At 45.6% G+C, this 17,641-nt stretch overlaps 1 protein-coding gene across 4 annotated transcripts in view; it reads left to right on the top strand.

Moving 5' to 3' along the window:
* Positions 1-17,641, top strand: part of SYMPK (symplekin) — a 767,776-nt gene that overhangs the window by 473,183 nt on the left and 276,952 nt on the right. For all 4 annotated transcript variants that reach the window (XM_030217309.1, XM_030217308.1, XM_030217307.1 and 1 more), the window contains exons 20-21: positions 295-395; positions 6,485-6,575. In XM_030217309.1, coding sequence (XP_030073169.1) covers positions 295-395; positions 6,485-6,575 — 192 coding nt within the window. The remainder of the gene's footprint in view (positions 1-294; positions 396-6,484; positions 6,576-17,641) is intronic.

The raw sequence follows: 17,641 nt of genomic DNA, 5'->3' as shown, positions 1-17,641 counted from the left end.
CTTTCATGCCATCTCTTGGCCAGCCTCACAACAAGAAAGTTCCTCCTAATAGGTAAAATAAGTTTGTGTAATGTAAATTAATTCCACTTGCATATGTGAAGTCTTATAAGTCATTGCTGTTTTTATGATGCCTGCATAATGTCTTGCAGCACTTGATGAGTGGTCCCTTTTGTATTGTTGGTATAAAGGTATGATCTCTCCTCTGTTACCACTCTGCTTAATTAGCGTGCTCCGCTCTGTATTTAGAGCTGACTTAATTACAATGGCAGCCATTTTATGTTCTTTTGTCATTAGCACCTCCCTCTCCAGAACTTGTAAAGCAAGTACGAGATTTGTACCAGAAAAGACTCCCAGATGTCCGCTTCTTGATCCCTGTCCTCAATGGACTTGAAAAGGTAGGACACTGCTGGCTTCTGTGAGAGAATATTTATTGCTTTTTTTTTAACCACATTCACAAAGAGATTCAGCCATGATGCTAAGAAGGAAGACTTGAGAATATTTATTGCTTTTTTTTTTACCACATTCACAAAGAGATTCAGCCATGATGCTAAGAAGGAAGACTTGAGACTCCTATTCTGCTGACTTACATGGGGAACTAGGGATAAGCCTCAACTGCTGTCTCTCAGTGTTAGAACTCACAGGGAGTTAGTAATATGCTATGACCTGAGAGACATTTCAGCCACTGAATTTCAGTAATGGATCTAAGTATGCCTTATATAATCTTCCTTTCACTCCATGCAGGCATCTCAAATACAGTTATGTTTAGGTTTTTGTTTGTATGTGTGTTTTGTATGTTTAATAGGATAGTTAATACTTCAGTATTGGCAATAGTCATTGTATCATCTTTGGGTAGCAGGATTCCAATCTCCCATATACTATAGGTTCATGGTCTCAGCCAAAAAGTCAAGAAGGGGCAATTCTTCACATACAGTTCAAACAGTACATGTCATCTTAATCACTAAGAATCTGAGATTTCATCTCAGAGAATATGACTGAAGGAGTGTTAGAGAAAAAAAAGAGTGTGGCCATTATAAAAACTGTTGAAGGGAAAGCATAAAAATATAAGAAATGCGAGAACAAAAATAATAGGAGATCTGAAAATAAGATCTAGTGACAGGGCCTATCAGAGGAAGAGGCATAGGCGGTCGGTGGCCCAACTGTTTGGGGAGGCTAAAGGGGGCGGGGTTAGGGGTGGTGACGGGTGGGGCTTACATCCATAATTGTCTGACAACACACAGAAAAAAAATAAGTAAAAGTAAAATAGTCACAGTTAATACCTTATATTAAATTTAGATATTAGATATGTATAATATGTCAAAGAAAAAAAAAGCGGTTGCTCAAAGCATATGTTAACCAATGTATACTGTTCAAAATGGTTATCAGTTATTAAACACTGCTATTTCCATCCATGGAAAATCCCAAAATGAAATGGTCACATTAGTGAAGTAGCATCCAGCGACTAGACTTCACACCATAGGTGTCAATGATCTGCTCAGGGTTAATATATCCAGCAAGATCACTTTCAATGTTTAGTAAACATAAAGCTGTCAGTCTTTCTTGACCCATTGTGGATCTCAGCCAGTTTCATACACATCTCATATGAAGGCAAAATACTGAACTGGAAAGTTACCTCAAGAAGTCAGACTCAGCATGCAGCAGTACTAGAAAAATTAAAACAAATGCAAAATATCATAGATGCACATTTCCAAAAGCTATATCCCAAACACTGTCTAATAAATTCATAGATAGTATGTTATCACAGCGTGACCACCATTCTCAATCTGAGAATGGTGGTCACGCTGTGATAACATACTATCTATGAATTTATTAGATTAGACAGTGTTTGGGATAGTTCTAGAAATAAATATTGAATTAATCCCCACACTAGAAGCAAAAGGTCTGTTAAATCAGACATTTCCAAAAGAAGGCATATTCTGAATAAAATACTTTTTTCTACCTTTGTTGTCTGAGCATTTAGTTATTCTATTCGCTTTGGTCCCAGTGTCTTCTGTTTTATGCAGTGTCTTCTTTCTATTTGATATTTTTTCTCTCACCATGTCCACCATCCTCCTGTGTCCTTATGCGTCCTGTCTACCATCTGTAGCTCTGTCATTATCCTTCAGTGTTCCAATTTGCCCTCCATCCATATCCAGCATTTCTCCTCACTCCCCTCCATCCATGTGCATCTACTTCCCTTCCCTCCATCCATGTCCAGCATTTCTCCTCTCTCCCTTCCCCTCCATCCGTGTGCATCTCCTTCCTTTGTCTTTCCTTCCCTCCATCCCTGTCCGACATTTCTCCTCTCTTTCCTGCCCTCCATCCATGTCCAGATTTCTCCTCTCTTCCATCCCCTCCATCCATGTGCATCTCCTTCCTGTCTTCCCTCCATCCATCCATGTCCAGCACCTTCCCTCTTTCTATCCTTCCACCCATTACCCTCTACCAATCCTTCCGTCCATTGTCTCCCTCTATCTCCCCTTCCTTCTAGACATAGTAACATAGTAGATGACGGCAGAAAAAGACCCGCACAGTCCATCCAGTCTGCCCAACAAGATAAACTCATGTGTATACCTTACCTTGATTTGTACCTGTCTTTTTCAGGGCACAGACCGTATAAGTCTGGCCAGCACTATCCCCTCCTCCCAACCACCAGCCCCGCCTCCCACCACCGGCTCTGGCACAGACTGTATAAGTCTGCCCAGCACTATTCCCCGCCTCCCAACCACCAGTCCCGCCTCCCACCACCGGATCTGGCACAGACAGTATAAGTCTGCCCACCACTATCTTCGCCTCCCCACCACCAACCCCTCTTTCCCCCACCGGCTCCACCACCCAATTTCGGCTAAGCTTCTGAGGATCCATTCCTTCTGCACAGGATTCCTTTATGTTTATCCCATGCATGTTTTAATTCCGTTACCGTTTTCTTCTCCACCACCTCCCGCGGGAGGGCATTCCAAGCATCCACCACTCTCTCTGTGAAAAAATACTTCCTGACATTTTTCTTGAGTCTGCCTCCCTTCAATCTCATTTCATGTCCTCTCGTTCTACCGCCTTCCCATCTTCGGAAAAGGTTAGTTTGCGGATTAATACCTTTCAAATATTTGAACGTCTGTATCATATCACCCCTGTTCCTCCTTTCCTCCAGGGTATACATGTTCAGGTCAGCAAGTCTCTCCTCATACGTCTTGGAACGCAAATCCCATACCATTCTCGTAGCTTTTCTTTGCACCGCTTCCATTTTTTTTACATCCTTAGCAAGGTAAGGCCTCCAAAACTGAACACAGTACTCCAGGTGGGGCCTCACCAATGACTTGTACAGGGGCATCAACACTTCCTTTCTTCTGCTGGTCACACCTCTCTCTATACAGCCTAGCAACCTTCTCGCTACGGCCACCGCCTTGTCACACTGTTTTGTCACCTTCAAATCCTCGGATACTATCACCCCAAGATCCCTCTCCCCCTCAGTACATATCAGACTCTCACCGCCTAACACATAAGTCTCTCGTGGGTTTCTACTCCTTAAGTGCATCACTTTGCATTTCTTCACATTGAATTTTAATTGCCAAACCTTAGACCATTCTTCTAGCTTCCGCAGATCTTTTTTCATGTTTTCCACTCCCTCCCGGGTGTCCACTCTGTTACAAATCTTAGTATCATCCGCAAATAGGCAAACTTTACCTTCTAACCCTTCGGCAATGTCACTCACAAATATATTGAACAGAATCGGCCCCAGCACCGATCCCTGAGGCACTACACTACTCACCTTTCCCTCCGAGCGAACTCCATTTACCACCACCCTCTGTCTGTCCGTCAACCAGTTCCTAATCCAGTTCACCACTTCGGGACCTATCTTCAGCCCATCAAGTTTATTTAAGAGCCTCCTGTGGGGAACCGTGTCAAAAGCTTTGCTAAAATCTAAGTAGATTACGTCTATAGCATGTCGATGATTCAATTCTGCAGTTACCCAATCAAAGAATTCAATGAGATTCGTTTGGCACGATTTCCCTCTGGTAAAACCATGTTGTCTCGGATCTTGCAACTTATTGGTTTCCAGGAAATTCACTATCCTTTCCTTCAGCATCGCTTCCATTACTTTTCCAATAATTGAAGTGAGGCTTACCGACCTGTAGTTTCCAGCTTCTTCCCTATCACCACTTTTGTGAAGAGGGTCCACATCCGCCGTTCTCCAATCCCTCGGAACCCCTCCCGTCTCCAAGGATTTATTAAACAAATCTTTAAGAGGACCCGCCAGAACCTCTCTGAGCTCCCTCAATATTCTGGGGTGGATCCCGTCTGGTCCCATGGCTTTGTCCACCTTTAGCTTTCCAAGTTGTTGATACACACTCTCTTCCGTGAACGGTGCTATATCCACTCCATTCTCAAAAGTACTTTTGCCAGACCCTCGTGGTCCTTCTCCAGGATTTTCTTCTGTGAAAACAGAACAAAAGTATCTATTTAGCAAATTTGCTTTTTCTTCATCATTATCTACATAGCGGTTCGCAGTATCTTTTAGTCTCATAATTCCCTTTTTAGTCATTCTCATTTCACTAATATACCTGAAGAAATTTTTGTCGCCCCTCCTTACATTTCTAGCCATTTGTTCTTCCGCTTGCGCCTTCGCCAGACGTACCTCTCTCTTGGCTTCTTTCAGTTTCATCCTGTATTCCTCCCCTTGTTCCTCTTCTTGAGTTTTTCTATATTTCAGGAACGCCAATTCTTTAGCCTTTATTTTCTCAGCCACTTGCTTGGAGAACCATATCGGTTTCCTTTTTCTCTTGCTTTTATTTACTCTCCTTACCTAAAGGTCTGTGGCCCAGCATCTGCCGTTCTCTCTCTCTCGACCCTTTTCCATTCAGCATGTCCTCTCTCTCCCCATCCTTCCAGTGTCTTTCCTCTTCCCCTGTCTACCCTTCCATCCAGCGTCTTCCCTCTTTCAGTCCCCTCCTTACAGCATTTTCCCTATTTCTCCCTCCTTTCATTCAGCATTTCTCCATCTGACAGGGTCTCCCCCAGTTTCTCCCCAGCAGCTTCTCTCTCTCTCTCTCTCTTTCTCTCTCTCTCTCTCTCCTGCCCATGTCCCCTCTTTCTCTCCCCATCTTTCCACTCATCTCTCTCTGTACCCCTCTTCCCTCTGGCTCTCCCCTGCTCTTTTTCATGTCCCCTCTTTCTCTCCCCATCTCTCTCTGATTCTCCCCTGCTCTTTTCCACATCCCTGGCTCTCCCCTGCTCTTTTCCATGGCCCCCCTTTCTCTCCCCATCTCTCTCTGATTCTCCCCTGTTCTTTTCCTTGTCCCCTCTTTCTCTCCTCTGCTCTTTTCCATGTCCCCTCTTTCTCTCCCCTGCTCTTTTCCATGTCCCCTCTTTCTCTCCCCTACTCTTTTCCGTGGTCCCTCTTTCTCTCCCCTTCTCTTTTCCAATATCCCCTCTTTCTCTCCCCATCTCTCTCTGGCTCTCCCTGCTCTTTTCCACTCTCTGTCCTCCAGCGTTCTTACTTCCTTACCGTTTCCAGCCATGTTCTCTCCCTCCAGGCCTCTCTACAGCAGCGCTGACACAAGAACAAAAAGAAGCGCAGGGCCGCAGCAGCCTTCAGGCATGCGCTGTCGTCTCTGCCGGTCCTCTGCCCCCGGAACGGGAAATTGATGTCAGTGGGGGCAGAGGACGGCAGAGACAACAGCGCATGCCTGAAGGCTGCTGTAGCCCCACGCTTCTTTTTGTTCTTCTGCTGGCTGTGGAGAGAAGCGGCAGCAGCAGTTCAGTGTGGTGCTTGTTCATGCCACCACTCAACAGAAGCAGCGGCAGCAGAATTCAGCGGGACTCGAGTTGGGGCTGCATTTTGAGGAGGCGGCAGGCGGGAAAGGTCACAGCTGGGCTGGGGAGGCTTGCCTCCCCAAGCCTCTTATACGGGGTGCCTATGGGAGGAGGGAGCAACAGAGCCATTTGGCCTTGTCCTCCATTTGAGAAAAAATATTTTTTAACTGAATGTGAAATTAATTCAGCATCTAGATAAAATATTTTTTAACTGAATGTGAAATTAATTCAGCAGCTAGATTTTTTCTTAATTACAAGTTCGCACACTTCTACAACAAGTTATTGGAATGAGCTTTCACGTGCGATTCGATATCAGACAAATTATGGAAATTTTGAAAACTGTTGAAGACTTATTCGTTTAGGAAGTATTTGGTCTTTAAATGATTTTTACTGTTTTTTATAAGCAATATTTTGTAATGTTCCTGTAAATGCTCAGTTTCTTATTCTGTAAGCCGCACTGAACTCAGGAGGTATGTTTGGGATATAAATGTCATAATGTAATGTAAGATAAAATTCTGCCTCAACTGCTTCTATATCTGTTATTTTTAATTATGAGCTCCAGGAATCTGGGGCTTCTGTGATTCTCTGGAAGGTACTAGAAAGAATCTAGTTAGCTGACTCTGTGATATCACATGATCTGCAGTGTAAATTGAATTTGTCCCTCTTATTTCTGCAGAAAGAAATCATCCAAGCTCTGCCAAAACTGATCAAACTGAATCCCATAGTGGTGAAGGAAGTGTTTAACCGCCTCCTAGGAACCCAGCATGGTGGGTAGACATGAAGTATATTTATAGCCAGCCTCCATTTTCTTTCTCTTTTGTTTCATTATTCATTTCAACTCCATGGTTGTATACGTCTGTCTTCCTTTTCTGTACTCCTTGCCAGTATTGTATACAATTCTGGTCACTGATCTGGCAGTATAGTAAATTTAAATAAACCATTACTGCATCTCTTGGTCACGTGATGCTGAGCTGAAGAGCGGGTGCGTGTGAGGAGCGCTCATGCCTGGATGGATTAATTTCCTCCGTCCCCCTAGAGACCTTCCATCGATTACCTCCTAGCATATTTGGAAAGCGGAAAGTTCTTGGATCACTAATTCCGAGCTGCCAGCTACAATCTGCCTCAGGATGTCTAGTAAAACGCCGAGGAAATTGTCTGACAACGGTCAAGCTGAAGACAAAATGGCAAATGCTGAACAAACAGGTGGGCCCTCACTGAGCTCAGTGTGGGCCGCGGAAGTAGCAACAGAGCAGAGTTATTTTGGAAGAATCCATGGACAAAAAATTACAAAAGATAGCAGATAAAATAGACTTAGTAGGCACGCGTGTGGAAACTTTACATACTGATTTGCAAACTTACCAACATCGGCAGTCCACAGTAGAGGATACACTACAACAGCAGGAAACGGGACAGTGTGAAGACCTTGAAAATTGCTTGAGAAGAAATAATCTTCGATTTGTGGGACTCCCAGAATCCATCAGGGATGTGGACTTGCGGCAGTTTTTGGAAGACTGGCTTCCGAAGGCCCTAAAATTGTCGCAGCGGGCCCTTTAAGAGTGGAGCGGGCCCACCGCTTGGGAATACTGAAGTCATCTGAGGCAAGGCCGTAAGTGGTGATATGTACATTGTTGAACATTGCTCGTAAGCAAGATATATTGCGAGCTACTAGAGCTGCATGGGATTGACAATATAACAAAGCAAAAACAAAAAAGAGGTAAAAGCCCTCACGAAACCGTGAGATAAAAAACAAAAAGTAAGGAGAATGGATGTGGATACCAAAAAATATGTATTTATTCACATGAAAAATAAAAATTAAAAAGTAACAAATTTGTACATAAAATGGTCCATTTTATGTACAAATTTGTTACTTTTTAATTTTTATTTTTCATGTGAATAAATACATATTTTTTGGTATCCACATCCATTCTCCTCACTTTTTGTTTTTTATTTTATTGACAATATGACAACCATAAAGTCCTGTGTTTCCAGGATTTCTCAGCCTCAGTATCAATAAAATGCAAGGAATTTCAAACAGTGTGTGCACTGCTATATAAGAAAAAGGTGTCCTTTTCATTGCTGTATCCAGCACGGCTGAGGATTATCCATGGAGAGAAACCTAATTTATTTCAGGATGCTGAGGAAGCTATGATTTATACAAGGAACATGATGAATCTGGCAGAAGGGTCGGAAATATAATCTGGTGGCAGTCATCCTTCAAGGCACTTAAGCTGAAATGGCTGTGTTAGAGAACGGGAGCATGATCCAAAGAAGCAGTTGGGATGTGCAAGTGATCCAGTTGAATTGTTATGGAGGACAATCTACACCTTGGTCAACTGATGACTGACTATTTGTGAGACATTTCATGGGGGGGTTAAATTCCTTCTATAATTTTGCTAAGATATTTAGTCCTGCTGTTCAAGGCTATTGAGTCTCTGGTAATAATCATGCAGGGGTGATATTGCATGATATGGAGAATGAGGGGTTACATGTTTTCATTGCTCTGGAAAGTATCTTTCTCTGGGGGTGGGGGGGAGAACGGGGGGAGCGCTCTTCACTGTGACTGGGGCCTGGGTAGGCCATTGTAAGATAAGAACGAAAGTTTTGTTGGGGAGTTTTTGCAAGGGTTTGGGAAGTTAGGGAGGAGTGTTTGGGTTGGGGGGTTGGTTGGAAGATGGATGGGTGGGGTGTGACGTGTGTTTTTTTTTTATTATTTTAGGGTTTTTATCTTATAATTCATTTTATTATTTAGTATGTATTGGTTTGGCTCTTCAGACTTCACATTGGGTAGTGGAGTGCTTTGAGATGATTGGGGGGGGGGGGGGGGGGTGGCTGGGACAGCCTCCCTTTTATTTTTGGCTTTTCTTAGTTTGGCAGCTAGGGGGCTTTGGATGACATACTTGAAAATCATTTCTTGGAATATGGGAGGGGTGACCGCCGATTAAGAGCCGATGTGACAATGCTCCAGGAGACTCATAAACCATTACTGCATCTCAAAAAACATATTGCTGGATTAGAAAAGGTACAGAGAAAGGTGACCAAAATGATAAAGGGGGTAATGAATGTTATATGAAGAAAGGCTAAAGAGGTTAGTACGCTTCAGCTTAGAGAAGAGATGGCTTAAGGGAGATATGATAAAGCCCTATAAAATATTGAATTGAGTGGAATGGGTAGATGTGAATCACTTGTTTACTCTTTTCAAAAGTACAAGGATTAGATGACGTGATCAAGTTACTACATAGTACAATTTACTCATCATATAATTAAGCCAGGGGCGTAGCCACGGGTGGGCCTGGACGGGCCCAGGCCCACCCATTTTCCCTCCAGGCCCGCCCATCCGCACACTGTCGCTGCCCTTTTGTTCCTGCCCTGTCTTTCCCCAAGCTCCGCTGCATTGTCCCTGCAAGTGGAATCCTTCTTCTTTTCGGCCGTCATGCTGCGCTGCCGTTCACACAGGCAGCTTCGCTCCTCCCCCGCCGCGTCCATTCTGGCCCTCTCTGATGCACTTCCTGTTAGGGCCGGATGAACGCGGTGGGGAGGAGCGAAGCTGCCTGTGTGAACGGCAGCGCAGCGCGACGGCCGAAAAGGAGAAGGATTCCACTTGGGGCGATGCAGCGGAGCTTGGGGAAAAGACAGGGCGGGAAGGAAACGCTGAATGCTGCCTCCGCGGGACAAAAGGGCAGTGGGAAGGTTGTGGATGGGCAGGCTGGAGGGAAAATGGCTGAGCTGCTGGGACATGGGAGGGAGAAGAGGAAGGGAGAGAGCTACTGGGACATGGGAGGGAGAAGAGGAAGAGGAGAGCTACTGGGACATGGGAGGGAGAGGAGGAAGGGACTTGAGGGAAGGGAGAGAGCTACTGGGACATGGGAGGGAGAGGAGGAAGGGAGAGAGCTACTGGGACATGGAAGGGAGAGAGCTACTGGACATGGGAGGGAGAGGAATAAGGGACTGGAGGGAAGGGAAAGAGCTGCTGGACATGGGATGGAGAGGAGGAGGGGATTGGATGGGAGAAAGCTACTGGACATGGGAGGGAGAGGAATAAGGGACTGGAGGGAAGGGAGAGAGCTGCTGGACATGGGATGGAGAGGAGGAGGGGATTGGATGGGAGAGAGCTACTGGACATGGGAGGGAGAGGAAGAAGGGACTGGAGGGAAGGGAGAAGGGACTGACGGGAAGGGAGAGCTGCTGGGACATGGGAGGGAGAGGAAGAAGGGACTGGAGGGAAGGGAGAGAGCTGCTGGGACATGGGAGGGAGAGGAAGAAGGGACTGGAGGGAAGGGAGAGAGCGTCTGGGACATGGGAGGGAGAGGAAGAAGGGACTGACGGGAAGGGAGAGCTGCTGGGACATGGGAGGGACTGGCGGGAAGGGAGAGAGCTACTGGACATGGGAGGGAGAGGAGGAAGGGGCTGGAGAGCTGCTGGACAAGGAAGGAAGAGGAAGAAAGGACTAGAGAGCTGCTGGACATGGGAGGATAGGGAGAGAAAGAGGGGAGATGGATGATAGGATGCAGAGAGAAAGGGGAGAAACTAGAAGGATGTGGAGAGAGGGAGGAGACTGAACAGAAAAGGGTAGAGAGATAGACACTGGATAGAAGGAGAGGGGAGATAGAGACACTAGATGGAAGGATCAGGAGAGAGGGTAGATGAGTGGAAGGGGAGACACTGGAAGGATGGGGAGAGAAAGAGGGGAGCTGCTGGATGGAAAGAGGGAGAGGACAGAGTAGGGAAAGACTGGAGAATAAGAGGAAGGGGCATGTGGAGTACAATGGTGAGGAAAAGATGAAAAGCCATAGGTGATGAACGGACAGGAAAACCCTGGCAAGAGAAAGACGAAGGAAAGCAGAATCTAGAGACTGGGAGCAACACAATGAGAAAAAGTAAATGGCCATACAACAAAGGTAAAGAAAATAATTTTATTTTTAATTTAGGATAAAGTAATATGGTACCTGTGTTAATAAAGTTTCAGAGACCAATACTTCCTTCCTTAGGTCAGGAGAGGATATCGTAACAGCATTATACTGACCTGAGGCAGGAGGTTTTGGCCTCTGAAAGCTCACTGAAAAGTGTGACTAAATTTTGCTGGGGGAGGGGGGTAGAGAAAATTTTGTGCCCACCCACTTTGGGTTCAGGCCCACCCAAAATTGGCAGTCTGGCTACGCCACTGAATTAAGCTCTGGAATTCATTGCCAAAGAATGTGATAAAAGCTATTAGCATAACAAAATTTAAGGTTTGAATAAGTTCGTGGAAGAAAAGTTCATAAACTGTTAAGGTAGGCATGTGGAAAACTTTTCACTGCTTATTTCTTCAATAAGTAGAATAGAATCAATTTACTCTTTTGGGGTCCTGCCAGGTACTGGTAATCTGGATTGGCCTCTGTTGGAAACAGAATACTAGGCTTGATGGCAGTACTTATATATCTGTATTTTGCTTCTTTCTCTCTTTCTGTGCTTACGGGCTTTGTCTCTGTGCCTCTGTATCTATTCAGTTGACTGAAGTCAAGTGAGCTCATTGGGTCATACAAATTAGCTACACATCACCATGCTTGGCTCAAATGGATGGCAGGTTTGTTTTTGTTTTTTTTTATTTAGTTTCAAATGAAATTTATGTATAAAGGGAAAGTATCAGTAATAGGAAATAATTAACCAAGGAAACATGTAATAAAGAAAGAACTAATTTCAAAATAACAAAAGTCCACCACTTGGCAAGAGAGATTACTCTGAGGACAAGCAGGATATAGTATTTTGACCGATGGGTGATATCATGGAGCTCCGACTCGATTCCCCAGCGCTCTATTCTAGAAGCTTTTAGAAACATCCTACCACGCATGTGCGTGTGTTCCCACCTGCTGTCATCACACCAGGCAGTCTTGTCTTTTCTATGAAGAAATAAGGTTGCATTTCATTGATCTCCCCCACAGCTCACATGTTCAAGGTTCAATTTATTTTATATACCGCAAATTTTACAAGAGGAAATCTGTTTTGCTTCATTGGGGTTATCTTCTCTCACTCTGTCGTGTAAGTGCCATTTTTCCCACTTAGTGGCTTTGTTAGGTTTTTATGGCACTTTTACGTTTTTGTTTTTTTTGTTTTGTTTTTTTTATATTTGCCATGGCTCGCTTGGCCCACTTAGGCCTTGAGCATCCTGGTCGAGTTTACTTTTTGCGAAGATTGAATCATTTGTTTTTGCCCCAGCTATTTTTCGGAAAACTCCCAGTGGTTTTAAGAAGTGCTCTAAAGGCTACAAGACTATGTCCCTGACGGACACTCATAACTGGTACTGCAGTATCTGGGGCCCAACCATAATCCTCCTCCTTGTAAACTGTATTTGCGGATGTCCAAGAAAGAAGTATTAGAGGTTGTGAGAATCAACTCAAAACGTATTTTTTGTGCCGAGAAGTCTGATCCATCGACTTCGGCATTAATGACTCCCAGAGCTACATCAGACACTGATGATGCAGCGACATCAAGGAAGTCTCCGTCTGCCACCAGGATTGAGCTTCATCCGATCCCACCCAAAAGATAAGGAAGGATTCAATTTTGTGCTTGTCGGTGCCCAGGAACACTGATGTCATTTGTTGGGTGGAGGTAAAGGTTGGCGGATGCACCATGCCGGGAGGATAACCTTTTTGGAGAGAAGGTTGAGGAGGTCGCTGACCAAATCAAAAAACGTACTGATACCATCTCTTCTGTCTCCCGCCGGGCCCCTTCTGCATCTGCCTCCTCAGCTAGGAGGACTTGGCAAACCAAGGAGAAGTGCCTATTACTATCAGAGACTTAGGTACAACCCCTAGGCGCGCTTGTTCACATCAAGAGCGTATGCCAAAGGCTTCTACTGCTCCCCAGGCAAAGCAAGAGTTGAGCTTTTGACTGGTTTCAGCAGAGCATAGCCACAGTAAAAGTGTCTAGCCCAGACGACTTACTGGTCGGGGCGAGGCAGAAGTTTTTTCATGAAAGGTGGCCCCTTATAACCTCTGACTGGTGGGTTTTTCAAATAGTCTATCTCAGATACATCCTCAATTGGTATCTAAAATCTACAAATTGCCCACCGAAAGCTCATTCCTTCAGCACTCGGCACAGGCAAGTACTTGCAGAGGAACTCTCAGCCCTTCTGAAGGCCCATGCAGTCGAGCCCGTTCCACCAGGGGAGGAAGGGCGGAGATTCTATTCCAGTTACTTCCTTGTGGAAAAGAAGACAGGGGGGATGAGTCCCATCCAAGACGGAACCTGAACAAATTCCTAGTCCGAGAAAAGTTCAGGATGGTTTCCCCGGGCACCCTTTTCCCAATGATTCAGGAAAACAATTGGCTATGCTCTCTGGACTTAAAGGATGCATATACTCACATACTACTACTACTACTTATCATTTCTATACTGGACGTACGCAGCGCTTCACACTTGAACATGGAGAGACAGTCCCTGCTCAATAGAGCTTACAATCAAATTATGACAGACTGACAGGACAAGTAAGGGATAAGGGTTAGGACAGACAGGACATATCAGAGATAGGGGACAGTTGAAGGTTTAGGTTTAGGAAGTATCTTTGATTTCAGCTGGGAACACATCACTTTCAGTACTGTGTATTGCCTTTTGGCCTCACATCAGCTCTCATGGTCTTCACCAAATGTCTAATGGTAGTTGCAGCATTGCTGCGCAGATTGGGAGTCCATCCGCCTTATTTTCGAAAGAGAAAGACGTCCATATTTTGACCCAAATCAGGAGATGGGCGTCTTTCTGCCGTGGGCGCCCAAATTGGTATAATCGAACACCCATTTTGGGCGTCTTCAACTGCATTCCGTCGTGGAAATGGCCAAAGTTGACAGGGGCGTGATGAAGGCGGGAGTGGGGCGTGCTTATCGGCCAAGGAGAGATGGGCGTCCTCGGCCAATAATTGAAGAAAGAAAGGCGTTTTTAGCGCGAATTTGGGTCACTTTTTTTGGACCCTTATTTTTTCATGAACAAGTCCCAAAAAAGTACCCTAAATGACCAGATGACCACCGGAGGGAATCAGGGATGACCACCCCTGACATCCCCAGTGGTCATTAACCCCCTCCCACCCAAAATAAACAACTTTAAAACTTTTTTCCATCCTGTATGCCTGCCTCAAATGTCGTACCCAGCTCCGTCACAGCAGTGTGCAGGTCCCTGGAGCAGTTGTTAGTGGGTGCAGTGGACTTCAGGCAGGTGGACCCAGATCCATCCCCCCCCCCCCCCACACCTGTTACACTTGTGGTGGTAAATGGGAGCCCTCCAAACTGCCCCCAAAACCCACTGTACCCATATCTAGGTGCCCCCTTCAGCCATAAGTGCTATGGTAGTGGTGTAGAGTTGTGGGCAGTGGGTTTGGGGGGGGGGGGATTTGGGGGGCTCAGCACCCAAGGGAAGGGAGCTATGGACTTCAGAGGTAGTTAACTTTTTTTTTTAATTTTTACAAGTGCCCCCTAGGGTGCCCGGTTGGTGTCCTGGCAAGTGAGGGGGACCAGTGCACTATGAATCCTGGCCCCTCCCATGACCCAATGCCTTGGATTTGTTCGTTTTTGAGCTGGACGCCTTCAGTTTCCATTATCGCTGAAAAACGAAATCGCCCAGCTCAAATCCGCACAAATCCGATGCATTTGGCTGGCACAAATCGTATTATCGGGAAAAAGATGGACGCCCATTTTTTCCGAAAATACAGTTTGTCCCGCCCCTTCACGTACTCATTCTCGGAGATAGACGCCGATGGAGATGGGCGTTCGCATTCGATTATGCCCCTCCATGTGTTCCCATATCTCGACGATTAGCTGGTGCTCAGGAGTCCATGCGAATGACTATTTGAGTGCTCAAGCTACTAGGGCTCGTTTTAAGCAACCCAAGTCCCATTTTCGCCTTATCCAGCGATTGGAGTTCATAGGAGCCCTGCTCGATACACAGAAGTTTAGAGCCTACTTTCCGGACAGGAGAGCAGACACTCTTGTTGCACTTGTTTCTAAAGTTCGAGCTTCTCAGCAGGTCAGAACTCGGTAGATGTTGAGATTGTTGGGCCACATGGCTTCCACAGTGTATGGTACACCCATGACACCACATGTGAAGACATGAGATCAGCTCAGTGGACCCTGGCTTCTCAGTGGTATCAAGCCACGGGGAGCCTGGAAGACATCATCCAAGTGACGCAAGAGCTTGTAAGCTCCCTTCGGTGGGGGACCATTTGGTCCAATTTGACTCTGGGACTTCCATTCCAAATTCCTCAACCACAAAAAGTGCTGACGATGGATGTATCTCTCCTGGGATGGGGGGCTCATATAGATGGGCTTCACACTCAAGGTCTTTGGTCAACTCAGAAAGCATATCTTAAGATCAATCTCCTGGAGCTCTGGGTGATCTGGAATGCTCTAAAGGCTTTCAGAGATCAGCTGTCTCATCAAGTTGTTCTCATCCAAACAGATAATCAGGTTGCAATGTATTACACCAACAAGCGGGGGGGGGGGGGGGGGGCACTGGATCACACCCTCTGTGTCAGGAGGCCGTCCGGATGTGGCATTGGGCTTGCCAACATGATATGTTCCTTCAGTCCGATTATCTGACTGGCAAAAACAATACCCTGGCCAACAGACTTGAGCAGCATAATGCAACCACATGAGTGGTCTCTCAATATCCTAGGTGGATCTTTTTGCCACTCATATCAACCATAAGGTCCCTCATTTCTGTTCCAGACTTCAGGCCCACAACAGACTAGCATCAGATGCCTTCCCCCTCAATTGGGGGACAAGTCTTCTGTATGCGTATCCTCCCATAACTGTGGTGGGAAAAACTTAGTTGAAACACAAGCAAGATCGCGGAACCATGTTTCTGATTGCACTGTACTGGCTGCAGCAGATATGGTTCCCTCTTCTTCTGGAGTTATCCTCCAAAGAACCATGGATATTGGAGTGTTTTCTGACCCTTATCACACAGAATTCACTTCCTTGGGTCTTTCGGAGGGTGTCTTGCTTGCTTCCAGGAAAGATTCCACTAAGAGGTGCTATTCTTTCAAATGGAGGAGGTTTGCCATCTGGTGAGAGCAAGGTCCTTGATCCACTTGCTTGCCCTACACAGACCCTGCTTGAATACCTACCCTGCTTGAATACCTTTTACATCTATCAGAGTCTGGTCTCAAGACCAACTCCGTAAGGGTTCACCTCAGTGCAATTAGTGCTTATCATCAACTTGTAGAAGATAAGCTCATCTCTAGACAGCCTCTAGTTGTTCACTTCATGAGAGGTTTGCTTTTGTCAAAGCCCCCTGTCAAAACTCCACCAGTTTTATGGGATCTCAACGTCGTTCTCACCCAGCTGATGAAAGCTTCTTTCGAGCCACTGAATTCCTGCCATCTGAAGTACTTGACCTGGAAAGTCATTTTCTTGGTGGCTGTTACTTCAGCTAGTAGGGTCAGTGAGCTTCAGGCCTTAGTGGTGGATGCATCTTATACTAAGTTTCATCACAACAGAGTAGTCCTCTGCACTCACCCTAAGTTCCTGCCGAAGGTGGTATCGGAGTTCCATCTGAACCAGTCAATTGTATTTCCAACATTCTTTCCTCGACCTCATGCCCATCCTGTCGAAAGCAGTTTGCACACCTTGGATTGCAAGAAAGCATCGACCTAATACATGGACCAGGCCCCATCTTTTTGTTTCTTTTTATCCCATCAGGATGGGGGGTCGCCATCGTGAAATTAAACATTTCTAATTGACTGGCAGATTGCATTTCCTTTACTTATGCCCGGGCTCGGCTGGCCCTAGAGGGTCATGTCACAGCTCATAATGTCAGAGCCATGACAGCGTCGGTAACCCACTTGAGGTCAGCTGCCATTGAAGAAATTTGCAAGGCTGCAACATGGTCTTCAGTCCACACGTTCACATCACACTACTGCCTTGAGCAGGATACCCAACGCGACAGTCGGTTTGGGCAGACCGTGTTGCAGAACCTGTTCGTGGTCTAGAGTCCAACACCTTGCTCCTAGGCCTGTTTTTATTCTGTTCCAGGCTACACTCTCATTCAGATTGTATATAGTTTCAGGTTAATCTATGTTATATCCTCACCATTGCGATGACCAGTTTTCCAATGTTTGTTATTTTTGGTGAGCCTGGATGCTAGGGATTCCCCACTTGTGAGAATAAATAAACCTGCTTGTCCTCGGAGACAGCAAAGGTACTTACCTGTATCAGGTGTTCTCCAAGGCAAGCAGGCTTTATATTTTCACAATCCCTCCCACCTCCCCTTGGAGTTGTATCCTCTATTTTTACTTTATTTTTGCTGTAGTATTAAACTGAGGAGACAGTGTTCTCACAGCAGGCAGGAAGGCACTCACACGGAAGAGGTGGAGGGTGTCCTCCACTCCACAAAGCTGTACTTGTTATAAGTTCCGGACCGGGTGACACAAGTCGGTGTCATCCACTTGTGAGAATATAAAGCCTGCTGCCCTTCTACAGGTAAGTACCTTTGCTATATTTATCACCTTCATTGGCCAAGGTTAAAAGTGCTGAACCAGTTCCAATATTACTACTACTATTTAGCATTTCTATAGCGCTACAAGGCGTACGCAGCGCTGCACAAACATAGAAGAAAGATAGTCCCTGCTCAAAGAGCTTACAATCTAATAGACAAAAAATAAATAAAGTAAGCAAATCAAATCAATTAATGTGAACAGGAAGGAAGAGAGGAGGGTAGGTGGAGGCGAGTGGTTACAAGTGGTTATGAGTCAAAAGCAATGTTAAAGAGGTGGGCTTTCAGTCTAGATTTAAAGGTGGCCAAGGATGGGGCAAGACTTAGGGGCTCAGGAAGTTTATTCCAGGCGTAGGGTGCAGCGAGACAGAAGGCGCGA

The sequence above is a fragment of the Microcaecilia unicolor genome, chromosome 11, assembly GCF_901765095.1.
Source record: "Microcaecilia unicolor chromosome 11, aMicUni1.1, whole genome shotgun sequence".
Lineage (NCBI taxonomy): Eukaryota > Metazoa > Chordata > Amphibia > Gymnophiona > Siphonopidae > Microcaecilia > Microcaecilia unicolor.
The sequence above is the reverse complement of the archived record's forward strand: the minus strand, read 5'-3'. Positions and strand labels throughout refer to the sequence as shown.